Source organism: Nycticebus coucang, chromosome 21, assembly GCF_027406575.1.
Source record: "Nycticebus coucang isolate mNycCou1 chromosome 21, mNycCou1.pri, whole genome shotgun sequence".
In the NCBI taxonomy this organism is placed as follows: Eukaryota; Metazoa; Chordata; class Mammalia; order Primates; family Lorisidae; genus Nycticebus; species Nycticebus coucang.
This window is the reverse complement of record NC_069800.1, coordinates 57,255,215-57,269,252: the sequence shown is the minus strand read 5'-3', so window position 1 is coordinate 57,269,252 and position 14,038 is coordinate 57,255,215. Positions and strand designations below refer to the sequence as shown.

General features: G+C 49.2%; 1 protein-coding gene across 1 annotated transcript in view; it reads left to right on the top strand.

The window, feature by feature from the left end:
- The window catches only part of ATP9A (ATPase phospholipid transporting 9A (putative)), a 138,367-nt gene that overhangs the window by 99,056 nt on the left and 25,273 nt on the right, over positions 1-14,038 (top strand). The window contains exons 15-18 of the mRNA XM_053574054.1: positions 3,967-4,128; positions 10,136-10,228; positions 11,598-11,681; positions 13,039-13,209. Of these exons, the coding sequence (XP_053430029.1) occupies positions 3,967-4,128; positions 10,136-10,228; positions 11,598-11,681; positions 13,039-13,209 (510 nt within the window). The remainder of the gene's footprint in view (positions 1-3,966; positions 4,129-10,135; positions 10,229-11,597; positions 11,682-13,038; positions 13,210-14,038) is intronic.

Below are 14,038 nucleotides of genomic sequence, written 5' to 3'. Positions count from 1 at the left end.
ACAAATGATGAAAAAGCCCTTTCAAGGATGGTTTCTGGCACGAGTTCTTCTGGGCATTTTAGGAAGGGAAGGGAATGGGCTTTGCCATTTTGATTTCTTTCTTTTTTTTATTCCCTTCCTCCCTCCCTCCCTTCCTTCCTCATTCTTTTGCCCGGGGCAAAGAGTTCCATGGCATCAGCCTGACTCACAACAACCTCAAATTCTTGGATTCAAACGATTCTCCCATCTCAGCCTCCTGAGTAGCTGGAACTACAGGTGCCTGTCATACTGCCCAGCTATTTTTTTTCTATTTTTAGCAGACAAGGGGTCTCACTCTTGCTCAGGCTGGTCTCAAACTCTTGAGCTCAGCTATCCTCCTGCCTCACAGGCTCTCTGATGGTGGGTATGAGCTATCATGCCTGGCCAACAGGATAAAGTCTTGAAAAATAAGTTTTTGCTAATGTAAATTCAGTTAATATCAGCAACAGAAGCTGAATTAGCGATGTGAGCATAGCTGGCTAAGGATATAGAAAGATACATCCCCAGAGCTAGAACAGAAGTGCGAAGAAATTGACTGCAAGGCTCTCATTGCACAAAGGCCTTGTGGGAGAGGGGGGCTGGTGGCTGAGCGGGGCCTGGAACCCCACATTTGAAGTTCAGCTTGCGTCCTCCCTTCAGGGCACAGCAGGGCAGCCAGGGACAACCCGGAGACAGACCAGAGACAAAGAAACCGGCAGCAGTGAGCCGCAGGTGCTTTCCTTGTAGCTTTTGCAGAGAGCTCTTATAAAACAGGGGTAGCTGGACTGCTACAGGAGTCCCCCCAAAGTGACTCTTTCCCTTCCACTACCTTTAACAAAAGAGCAATCATTAGGAAATATTTCAGGCATACGGAAAGTTCTGTCTACCCACTACTGGATTTAAAGATGATAAAGCATTTCCAGTGGAGCTGAGGCCTCCCATGTACCTGTCTCCCTGTTACTATCCGTGGCCTCTAAGTCCACACTGTCCTGAAACCTGCCCCGGCTTTCCTCCCTAAAGATGAAGCTTTCTAGGAGGAAAGTGGGAAAGCCACATCTTTTCTTTATCATTTTTAGACACTGTGCCTTTGTCCTTGGATCAGAATAAACGGACAGCTTGTTTGGCATTGAGTTCAGGAGCCCCCTGTATTCATTTCCTATTGCTGCTGTGGAGAATTACTGAACATCTGATGTGTTACAATGAAACAAATATGTTTCCTTCTGGTTTTGTAGGTTGGATCAACTGAGATAGGATCAAAGTCACCTGGGCAGTGAGTCCGTTCTGGAAGGCTCTGGGGGAGGACTGGCTGCCTTCTTCAGCCCTAGGGCTGTCCAGGCTCCTGTCTTCCAACCCTTTCCTCCATCCTCAAAGTCCATCATCCCATTTCTCTGACCCTCCTTCTGTCCTCTTGTCTCTCTCTGGCTACAGCGGGAACAGTTCCCTTTGAGGACTTGAGTGATTCACTGGGCCTGCTGGGATGGTCTGGGCTCATCTCCGCACTAAGGTCCTTCCTCTTACTCCCAAAGTCCCTTTTACCACGTAGGGCACATGGTCACAGGCTCTGGGGTTAGGACGTGGGCATCTTTGGGGGCCATTATTCTGCCTGCTACCCCTCCTATGAACTTGCCATGGTGATGGTAGGCCAGGGGAGCCCCACCAAGGACGTGCTGGTGTGTATGCTCCCCGAGGCAGGCCTGCATGATTCCAGAAGGACATCTGGATGACCAGGGATGGCACTTTGCCCTGGGCCTCATATCTGAATCAGCTAGACTTGGGACTAATCCTGACCCAGCTTTTCACGGGTGCCAGCTGAGAGCAGCTCCCCTGGCCCTGCCCAGAGTTTCTCCCTGCCTGGGTGGAGTTGGCCATTCCTGCCTCAGCGGCTGTTCTGAGGATAAATGAGCTGAGCTGCCTCCAGCCCGTCGGGCACACCCTTGGTGTTTCCTGCCCATGTGTGCCTCTCCCACCCTGGCCTTTTTCTTCCCTGTTCTATTCCTATTTTTATTTTTTCTCCTTGGAGATCCTAGGCTAGATCAGTCTGTAGACATGTTTTCTCCCTCCCACCCCCAATTTTTTTTTTTTCCCTGAGAGAGGGTCTCACTCTATCTCCCAGGCATCATCGTAGCTCATAGCAACCTCAAATCCCGGGGCTCAAGTGATCCTCCCGCATCAGCCTCCCGAGCATCTGGGATGAGAGGACCCCATTGCCATGCCAGCTAATTTTTCTATTTTTGCTAGAGATGGAGTCTTGCTCTTGTCTAGTCTGGTCTTGAACCCTGGCCTCGAGCAGTCCACCTGCCTCAGCCTCCCAGAGTGCTGAGATTATATAAGGGTGAGCTGTTCTGCCTGGCCTTTTTCTTCCCAGGCTTTTGGAACATGCAAATTGGTAGCTTAGGTTTAAAAGTTAGGCAATCTCAGGGACAAGTCCAGAGTTGTGGTATTTGTGGAGACGCTGGAAGCTCCAGCCACCCTGGGCCCAAGTTCCTGTGGGGTGGTCCCTTCACAGAACATCGTGGTGGCAGCTGCCTCTGTGGGAGGGGGCCATCTGGAGTTTGCAACCCCTGTGCCTTTTGACCTTCAGTAGAACAAGTCTGGCTGAGCTGTGAGAGGCTCCGATTGGAGACCCAGATGATGCCTCTTAGAAGTAAAGACTGTTGTGGTGTGGAACTGTGTACCACCTGGCCTTTGCCACATGCCAGCACTGTTACTTCAGGCAACTTCATTCATGTCTCTGAGCCTCAGTTTCCTCATCTATGAGTACCGCAGTGTTCTCCACTCTTGACTTTGGAGCTGGATGATGGTCTGTCGTGGGGCTGTCCTGTGCATTGTAGGTGGTCAGCAGCGTCCCTGACCCCTACCAACTAAGACCTCCTTCCTGCACCAGTCGGTCCTCCTGCCTGGTTGTAACACGCAGAAATGGCCCACTGTAGACTCCCTCCCAGGGGAGCGTGGCTGCGAGGAGAGCCGGGAGTGAAGCACCACGGCGCTGCCCCTCTCCTCCTTTCCCTTTGTGGTGTTCAGCATGGTGCACATTCTTCCAGAAGCGATCTGTGTTGTGTAATCTCTCTTTTTCCTGCCTCTGCTGTGTAGCTTTGAGCCTGGAGGGAGGGGAGCCGAGTTGTGCCTTATTAGAGGGGGGCCTTTTTTTTGATTAGTATTTTAATTAATTATGTAAACGAAACTGAAAGTGATGTTACAGTACATGAGTTATTTACAACTGTGCAGGAACATGTTGCAAGATAAATTATCTAGAGAACAGCAAAAGTACTTTGTGAATGTTTATAAAACTGTACAGCGTTCATGGATACACTTTTTCTATGACTGTTGTCTCTGTAGTGTTTCAAGTTATGTTCTCAGAAGGAGAAACAAAATGCCCAAGATGAAAGGAAAAAATACTGTTAAAAACACTATCCGGGGCGGCGCCTGTGGCTCAGTGAGCAGGGCGCCGGCCCCATATACCGAGGGTGGTGGGTTCAAACCCAGCCCCAGCCAAACGGCAACCAAAAAATAGCCAGGCGTTGTGGCGGGCACCTGTAGTCCCAGCTACTCGGGAGGCTGAGGCAGGAGAATCGCTTAAGCCCGGGAGTTGGAGGTTGCTGTGACCTGTGTGACGCCACAGCACCCTACTGAGGGCAGTAAAGTGAAACTCTGTCTCTACAAAAAAAAAACAGAACTATCCGGCATTACAGCTCTGTGGCCAGGCCGGGGCATGGCAGGGCCCCCTCCCTTGGTGCCAGCGACCCCTACCCTGGTCTGAGGCCAGCGGCCATTCCACAAGACAGTGGCAGGGATGGTGCTGCCCTGCCACAGAGGGGCAGCTTTGAGTGTGGGAGCCCTCGCTGTCCCTGGGGACAGTGACTGCTGCACTCAGCTGTTTCTGTGATGCCCGCTGCCTTGTGCTCCTGTGCGTGCCCCGTGGACCAGGACCCTTGGCTGTGTATCTGACCTGTGACCCTGTGTTATGTTTAGGTGGCCCTGGTACAGTGGACCGAAAGTGTGGGCTTAACCCTGGTGGGCCGAGACCAGTCTTCCATGCAACTGAGGACCCCTGGCGACCAGATCCTGAACTTCACCATTTTGCAGATCTTCCCCTTCACCTATGAGAGCAAACGCATGGGCATCATCGTGAGGGTGAGTCTGTGTGTGACTTGACACGGCCAGAACGCCCCACCTGTGCTGCATGGGTCCCTGGGGCTTGGCGTTCTTTCTTGAACCTCTTCAGAGCCCTCTTTATTGTGGTATCTGTCACCTAGACCAACAAGGGAGCAGAATTTCCTAAGCCGAAGGGAAATCAGTTCACCAACTGGACAGACCCCACCATCTGATGTAGAGACCAGTTCTGACACGAAAGTTCTAATGAATGTAGACGGGGTGTTTCTTGGTCTGGTTTCTCATTCTCTTTTGTTTCATTAACTATATACAGAGGGTGCCAAAAAAATGTACACGCATTTTAAGAGAGGGAAAAAATCTTGCTAGCATGGAGAGTCTGAAGGAAGATCTCATTTTTTTTGTCTGCTTTTTTACCCATGGAGAGATCACACTTTCTTTCTGGGAAACCTGGAAAATCTGGTAACCATAAACTACTTCATCCAGTAGTCCTCAAGCTTCACTCACTTTTCTAAGGGAGCTTGAAATTACAGATTACTCGATCCACTCCCAGACCTATTTTGGTATTAGGGTTGGGATTATTCCCTATTTTTAAAGGTTCTTCATGTTTTGGCTTGGTGAGAGAGAGCGCTGCCTTAGATCCTGATAATCTTTGGGATAAGACTATGGGGTCAGCGTGTGATGAGAGGGAGCTGAGAAGTACACCGAGCCTCCGGAGTCATGTTGGGGCAGTGTATTAATTATATATGGCTCCATAACAGATTGCCCCATATTGAATGGCTTAAGACAACAACATAGTACTCTCTTTCTCCTTATCTGTTGTTACATGTTCCATGGTTTCAGTTACCTGCTGTCTACTGTGGTTAAAAAAAAAAATTGTAAATGGACAAAAATATTTTATATTTTTTAATAATTAAATACTTTAATAATTAAACTATTATTTCCAGAAACAGATAATCTGTAAGTTTCAAATTGTGCATTGTTCTGAGTCGTGTGATGAAATCTTGCGTTGTCTTCCTGTGTCCAGCCAGGGTGTGAATCTTCCCCTTGTCCAGCATCTCCACACTGTCCACGCTGCCTGCCCATCAGGGCATTGCAGTGCTTGTGTTCCTGTAACCCTTGTTTGACTTTGATTACAGTGTACTGTTGTAATTATTATGTTTGATTAGTTACTGTTGTTCATCAATTACCGAGGCTAATGTATGAATCAAGCTTTGTGATAGGTACGTATGAGGTCTGAGAAGGTTTGAACGCATCCTAGAAAAAGTGCCCCCTCCCTTACTGCTGCCTCTCAGGAAGATCACCTTCCAAGCACTCTCTTTGGGAAGCTCTTCAGTGACGCCGGCACCTAGTCCACTCTTCAAAGCCATTTTGGAACTCTTTTTTTCTGGAATGGCCATCAGAGCTGTCTTCATACCAGGCGTGACAATTACATTCACAGACTCATCCTAGCAAAGTGCTTCATGAACTAAGTGCTGGCATCAGGGCGTGGCTTCCCAAGGGGAAGACTTTGGAGGTGATTGTAATGATACTCAGCAGTGAGGTATGCAGCACTTTTTCCAGGATGAGTTTGCAAACTTCATTGTCTGACCTTGTATGAAAAAAAATAGCATCTATAGTGTTCAGTACTATCTGCTGTCTCAGGTATCCACTGGGGGTCTTGATAAAGGGATTTTACTGTGTGTGTATTAGCCACAGTGCCTGTGGGCAGGAATCGGGGTGTGGCTTGGCTGGGTCTTCTGGCTCTGGGTCTCTCACAGGCTGGGCTCAGGAATCAGCCAGGGGCGCTGCTGAGGTTCCACAGAGGCAGAGTCTGTGTCCAGACAGCATCTGTGCTCTTGGGAGTTCAGCTCCTGGCAGGTTTTTGGACGGAGGGCTCAAGTTCTTTACTGGCTGTTGTTGGCTAGAGGCTGCCCAGGGTTCATTGTTCATGAGCCTCTCTGTAGGTCAGTTCCAGTGTCAGCTGGCCTCACCAGAGTGAGATAGAAGTTACAAAAGATAGAAGTCTTTTGTCACCCAATCTCAGAGTGACATCCCCCGCATTAGCCTTATGCTGTTACCGGAAGTAAGTTACGAGGTCCAAGCGCACACCAAGGGAGTGGCTGGCACCATGGCCTGAGTACCAGGAGGTAGGGACCATTACAAGCCATCATAACGGCTGCCCACGCAGGGAGAAGACAGAGGCAGTACCACAGCTGCTGTACAGATGACCCAGTGACACACCCCATGAATGTGCTTTGAAATGTCACATGTGAAAGGATTTTTGTGTCCAGATGCCAGTAGGAACTTTCAAACTCTGCAGAACATGTTCCTTGGCAACTCTTGGTGGGGAGGAAGCTTTTTCTCCCACGCAGCTGTGCCCTGCCCACAGGTCCACACCTGCTGGACCCCTGGTTTCTCAGCCCTATCTGGAGGACACATCTGGTGTCAAGAACATCATGGTCTGGAAGCAGCGGCATAGATCCCGTGGGTGGGTGTTCCTGGGGAGTGAAAGTCATTGCCTCCTATGGAATCACTTTGTGTTCCAGCCTTTATTTTTTTAAGTTTTAGGGTCATGGGCTCTGCTGAGGTCATTTGAGGGTTGAGACATCATCAAATTATCCCCAATGCCATACGTTCTAGAATAAGTGAGTGGTATATACCACTCTTCCTTTACGTGCAAAGAACTTTCATTCTCTGTAAGATGTGACACCTGTGTCTTCCCATAGCAAGAAAAGGGACTCTGCTTGCAAGTATGAGTTAATGTCCAAGGAGCAAATCTATCTTTAATATAGTATTCCCCCTTTCCCTGATTATAACAAAATCAGCATTTATAAATTCCTTATAAATTTATAAGCAAGGGGAGCAAGATGATTCTTTTCCGTTTTCACCAACCAGTGAATCTTACTATTTCAAGGGACTTCCTTTCAGGCTTTTTTTCTAAGAATAGAGAGTGTAAATATCCACACATATTTTCATAAAATCAGCAACCCCTATTGGCTTTCTAAACTTCCACCTCATGAACTATATGTACGTGATAAGAATTTTCTCCTGTCATTAAATATAATTTTCAGTTTGTGCATGGTGTTTTGTTGAAAGACTGTACCACTATTTCCTTCACTGTTCCTTTTTTTTTCTTTTTGTTTTTTGATTCCTTAGGCTATTTCTCATTTTTAACTACTAAAAATAACACCATGTAAGCATCCATCTTTGCAAGGCTGTCTTTAATGAGACACATATTGTTTTGCTATTTTCATTTTCCGACCTCTGTCTTTGGTTTGGGTGGGTAGAAATCAGCATCCAGGACTTTTGGACCCGGTCTCTGCTTTGTACGAGCTCACGGTGCTCCTGTGATGTGGTGTTTTTCATCCTGGAAGCTTTTGAAAATGTCTCAAGACATTCGTGGTTGTCACCACCCCAGGTCGGGGGCGGGCGCTGCTGGCGTCACATGTAGTGCTAATTATCCTGCAGCGCACAGGACCATGTCCCTGGCAGAGGATGACCTGGCCTCGTGTGTTAGTTGTGTTGAGGCTGAGAAGCCCTGTCCGGGTGTGTTCATATAACCCGCATGCTGTACGCAAATGACTGTCCAACTCCCTGATGTGAGAAGTTTTAGCTCATTATCAGACTTCTCGCTAGTTGCTTTAGCAACTGTGCACAGCTCCACTTTGTTTCATTAACCCTTTTAGACAGGTGTGAGCTCACGGCAGCATCTTCCTGCATCCATAAGGCAAGGTCATTTCTCTGCATGTCTCCTGAGAAATCAGGCAAGGTCCAAGAAGCCAGTTTCTTTGGGTTGTGTGTGCATCCTTCTGGAGGAAGGTTGTGTCCCTGTTTTGTTTTGGTCTTGATGTTCTAAGGCTCTCTCCCTTTTCTTATGTGAACAATGAAACAGGGTTTGTTGGTAGAGGTCATGCGCTGTCAGTGTGGACAGAAGGAGGCCTTTGAGCAGGTGCCAGAAACAGACCACAGTGGGGAAAAGATGAGGCCCCAGAACAATGCCACACAGCCAGCCGATCTCTGAAAATTTATGGCGTAATCTTGCCATAATATGGGAACGAAATAAACTTGCGATGAACTTGGTGGGAGGAAATGAGTCATGGGAGGAGATAGATGATACAGTATTTATATTGGACAGAACTTCTAAACTTGCTTGAGCCCCTTCCAGAGTAAAAGAAGCTGGGCCGGGGGCGTGATTTCCTACAGCCATGTTGTGAAGCATCGTTTGGGTGAAGGGGAATGGAAAAAAAAAACAAACCTCTGATGCTTTCATGTTCAGACCCCACAGCTGTCTTTGGTTCGAGCCAGAGGCAGCCCAAGCAGCGCTCCGTCTGAGATAAGCATGCAATCGTGTGCTTTTAAAACGTGGGCGCCTCATCTTGCCCGGGGTGCTTTATGAGTCAGCGTGTTGATCTAGAAGATTGTCGATGATGGGAGGGCATTTGAAAGTTATTTTAAAAGAGGAAACTAGACCACTAATTTGGCTTTGGGTATTTTTTTCATATAGTTTTTGTTTGTTTGTTTGTTTTTTGAGACAGAGTCTCATTCTTTTGCCCTGGGTAGAATGCTGTGGCATCATCATAGCTCACAGCAACTTCAAAATCTTGGGCTCAAGCAATCCTCTTGCCTCATCCTCCCAAAGAGCTGGGACTATGGGCATGTGCCACCACACCCAGCTACTTTCTTCTATTTTTAGTAGAGACGGGGGTCTCCTTCTTGCTCAGGCTGGTCTTGAACTTCTGAGCTCAAACAATCCACCTGTCTCAGCCTCCCGGAGTGCTAAGATTACAGGTGTGAACCACAGTGTCTGACCCTGGCTTTGGGTATTTTTTCATATTCATTGAAGGGGCTGGAGGCATTTCTTCTGGGCTTCCTGGGTTGGTAAAATGTAAGCAGAAGGTTCTTGGCCGTGCTCTGGCCATGTCTGTTGGCTCCCACCTTCCTGTAACTCAAATTATTGAGAATTTCTTAGTCTTGGCTCTGTTGATGTGTAGGCTTGGGGAGTTCTTGGCTGTCCTGTGTTGCAGGTGGCCTCTGCCCGCCACGTGCCAGCAGCACGCCCCCAGAGTGTGAGAACCAACAGCATCCCCTGAGCATTGCCGGGTACTCTCTGGGGGCAGAATTGGTGTCATTGAGAATACTGGGCTAAACTTTGCTTTTCTTGATCAAGGGACTTGTGAAGTTAACTCTTGTCCTGATAGGAATGACACCACTGGGGAGCGTGTTCTGGGTATCTGGCCCAGGGCCATCTGTTCTCTATGAATTATCTCGTTTCAGCCACAACAATCTATGTGGTGAGAATTCCTGTTTTACATGAGAGACGGAGGTTTATGGAAGACAAGTAGCTTGTGCAGCTGCACACAGCTAGGGACTGGCGCCAGGTTCAGACATTGGTGCCTGCGCAGTGGTGTTAACCACTTCCCACAAAGCCGGGTCAAGGTGAACTAAAACTCTGGGCAATCTGAGTTCTAGGTAGGTCCTCACCTAGACATAGGTGTCTGGAATTGTCTAGATCAGTGGCTCTCCACTGAGACAATTTGCCCCCCCCCCCCAGACACTTTGGTTGTTACCATGGGGATGTTACTGGCATCTGGCACCCACAGTCAATGCCAGGAGGGCCCTGCACAGCAAAGAATCATCTGGGCCCAAATGTTCACAGTGTTGAGGTTGAGAGACCCTGGTTTAGGTCACGACCTTCCCTGTTCTTTCGGTGGGCCACAGTTTGGTGATACTGGCAGTCCTGCATAAAAATCTAAAATTAACTTACAGCGTGGAAGTCTGCAGTTTGAATAGTAAAAATTCCAAAAAAGGGGCTTAAGTCCTTTTGAGCCTGCTTTCATCACTTAGTAAGTTCCCAAATGCTTTGAGTTTTCGTCTGCTTTCTGCAGCCTTTGCTCCAAAGCGAGGTTCCCGCTTGCTTTTCATCTTTGGCCAAGTGAAAAACACGTTCGTGTCTGTTCGGTTCACCCTGTACCCGTCACAGGATGCGGGCACTGCGGCAGGAGGAGGGTGCTCCTTTCAGCTTTTCATTTCTCTTGGCCCCTCTCTCCAGGATGAATCTACTGGAGAAATTACATTTTACATGAAGGGAGCAGATGTGGTCATGGCTGGCATCGTGCAGTACAATGACTGGCTGGAGGAAGAGGTGAGCTTGATGGGGGGAGTTAAAACCAGGCCTCGGAAGCACGTTCTGCACAGGCAGACCCCTGCATGGACAGTAAGGTGCATCTCTGTGTTTGTTATCTATAGCTGTGTTACAAACCACCCTGGAATGTAGCTGCTTACGACAATACAAATGTTCTTTTCACGCATCCTGTGGGGTAGGGATCCAGGCTTGGCTCAGTGGGGTCCTCTGCTTCAGGGGTCTTTGCCCTCAGTCTGTGGTCAAGGTGTCATGTGGGGCTGCAGTCTCATCTTAAGACCCAACTGGGGCAGGATCAGGTCCCTTGGTGGTTGTGGCAGCAGTTAGCTCCTTGTGGGTTGTTGGTCTGAGGGCCTCAGGTTCTTGACAGCTGTTGGCCATGGGCTTCCTGCTTTCCCTTGCCATGTGGGTTTTTCCATAGGGAAGCTCATCACCCACCACTGGCTTCATCAAAGTGAGCAAATGAGGGGGCGGGAGAAGACCAATAAGGGAGCATCACCATCTTTGGTAATTGCATCCCAGATGTGACATCTGCCCACTTGAGCCTCAGTCTGTGTGTTTCGGATCAGTCAGTAGGTCCAGCACACACTCAAAGAGGAGGTGATTACATGAGCAGGTGGGTGCCAGGAGGTAGGATCACTGGGCTGATCACATCTGAGGCTGCCTCCCCCATTTATGATATGGACAGTTAGCCCACCTGGCAGGAAGGAGGGAGCATTCAGGTTTCTTGGGCCATTTTTGTCCCATCTCTCAGCTCCAGAAAGGGGTTTCACATTTTAATAAATAACAAACACCCTCTTTCTTCTCCAGTGTGGCTTCCTGTGCTAGGCAGTGTGCAACAAGGATGTAAAGAGATAATGTTTCAGTAACATCCTAAGTAGTCATGTTTAGTAACTCAGTAACATAGTGTGTCCAATTTGGGGTTGCACACACCCTAATGACTGCAGGAGCCAGGCAGGAAACACAAATGAATAAAACAGGCCTGGATGTGTTTTTCTGGCAGTGTTGTACCTTTCACGTTGAGTGGGCTCCATTTTCTGGGAGCACACAGAGGCAGCCACTTGTCAGCCATCACTGTGGTTATTTGGGAATGTGCATGCCATTTAGTTTTTCCATTGATTCAGCAGTCCAGATCTATGTGTGAAGTCTTGTGAGGTTGACTTAAATTTTAGCACATATGCTGTGCCTCCCCCATAAAAGGTTCACTTCCTAGAAGATGGCTTTAGGGAACAGCGGTTTTCTGATTTGCCATTTTCCCTGTCCCCTTTGGGAAGGACATGTCCACATTGGCATCTGGGCCCTCCCCATTGAGTTGGAGTCTCCAAGGCTGAGCCCTCTGCGTGGTTTTCACTGACCTCCATTTACTTTCCAGTGCGGCAACATGGCCCGTGAAGGGCTGCGCGTGCTGGTGGTGGCAAAGAAATCTCTAGCAGAGGAGCAGTATCAAGACTTCGAGGTGAGTTGTTTGGGGACCTCTCCTTCGTTTTTGTGGCCCTGCCACCTCCTCAACCATGTGTCCTGCAGTGTCCCCCTGGCTCGTTCTCTCCAGCTGTCCCTTGATCTTTGCACTTACATTCTCTGCCTGACACTCTTCCCCTACAGGTCTCCATGGGCCACTCCCTTGATTTTTGGGGGTCTCAGCTCAAATGCTGCCTCCTTCCAGAACTCTTCCTGGACTACCTGTCTATGGCAGCCCCCTGTCACTTTCCCTCCACCCTATCCATCTTTCCTCATCATGCTGACCACCATCTATATTCCTAGCGGCTTTATGTATATTTTTTAACATTCATCTTCCTGTCTTTTTTCTGGAATCAGATCTTTTTGAGGGCAGGGACATTTTTCAGTCTGGTTCACTCTTACATCCCCAAAGCTTAGGATGGTCCTCAGCACATAATATTCCTTAAGGAAATTTGGCATAAATCTCCCCTTTGGAGCCCTAATTTCTTCAGTGTAAAAATGTTGGAGTTGAACTAGATCGCTGACTTGTTTATATCATCCTGTCACGTAGACGGCGTGTTCCCCACGGGGAGGGTCCTTGCCTTGTCCACTCTGTGTCACTGGCGTCTGGCATAAAGCCGAGGTACACCGATGCAGGGGAGTAGGCAAGGCCCCTGCCCTGCGGTCCCCAGAGAAACCACATGGGTCTCACTCTATTCATACGGGTTCTTTGTAAGCCTTTATTTAACAAGAGTTCTGCCCCCTGATCCACGCTACCTGCATTTCCATTTTAAAGGCACATGCTTTGAGTGGGTCCCTCAGGGGAGTTTAGGGTTTTGTCCAGGTTTTTTCTAACATGATATAGAGCAGTGGTTCTCGACCTTCCTAATGCCGTGGCCATTTAATACAGTTGAGAACTGCTGATATAGAGGAGTTGGGTCTGTGGTCCTCAGAAGGGGGACTTTGTCTTTCTGAAAACCTGGTGATGCAGAGTTTGGGTTCCACAGTACACGTGGTGTGTGGGAGAACCTACTGTGGTTATCAGAATTTGGGTTGTGCTGATCTTTGAGACAACTCAGTGAGGTGCGTGCTGTAGTTGACATTTCACGGACAAAGCAAATGAGGCTCAGAGAAGTTAAGTGACTTGCTGAAAGTCTCACAGCAGGTGAGCCTGAAGCACAGGGTGGAGCTCAGGCCTGTCCAGCTCTGGTATCTACACTCATGACTTGGGAGCAGCTGGGAAGTCCATTCGACCTCTTGGGGTCCCAGCCCACTTGCCTGTGGCAGGGATCAGGGACAGTCCTTCCACTATCAGCCTCAGCGGGTTAGCTTTGCCTCTCCCACCCTGAGTGGTGACTGTATCTGGTGTGTCCCAGGCCCGCTACGTCCAGGCCAAGCTGAGTGTGCATGACCGCTCCCTCAAAGTGGCCACAGTCATCGAGAGCCTGGAGATGGAGATGGAGCTCCTGTGTCTGACGGGCGTGGAGGATCAGCTGCAGGCAGATGTGCGGCCCACTCTGGAGACCCTGCGGAATGCCGGCATCAAGGTAGGGAGGGCCTGCAGAACTACCCCACAGCAGAGCAGAGAGGAGAGTGGTGCCCAGAGGAAGCCAGGAGTGCCCCCTCTGCAATGGGCCCTGGTTGGAGGAGCTGTGCGTGGTGTTTGCTTTTACTCCGTGGGGCCTCCGTGACTGCACCAGCCTCCCTTGCTTGGTGTCAAGTGGTGTCCAGCGGGCACCAGCTGCGTGGTATGGTCTAGCTGAACAGGCAGCAGCTGGCTTGTTGGTGCGGCTGAGTGACTGACCAACCGAGAGACAACTGTCGAATTTATGGTTGAGGACCCAAAAAGTATGTCCTGTAGTTGAATCTGGAGAGGCCAGCAGGGGGCGTCTGGGGACCTGGTTCTCTGGGAGCCCAAGTGACCCAGGAGGAAGTAAGTGTGTGTTTGCCACCGGCCTCAGCTCACAGGCAGCTCTCTGGGGCATCCCCTGGGGCTGCCCTCTCAGCAGGACCTTATGAGTAGGACAGATTAGACACCAGGCTGCATTCAGGCCCACTGGCCTCTCACACGTATGTCTCCTTGTAAACCAAGCTCAGTCTGGTCCCTGTGGCCACAGGCTTAGTTCTTCACAGGGAAATCACCAGGAAGATCCGATTTTCTGGTGGCTGGAGGCCCATTCCTCCTGCACTGTGAGGTTTAAAATTGGACACTGGCAATTTCTAAGGCTCCTTCTCTTAGAGTTTTGAGATTCCATTTTCTGGTTCCGGCTTCGTCCTGGGCTTTTCCTCTTTCTCAAGCCGGTTCTGACCCCAAGACGAGGTGTTTCTACTCTGCAGTGCGGCACAACCTATCTTCCTGGTGTCCCCCTTTACATG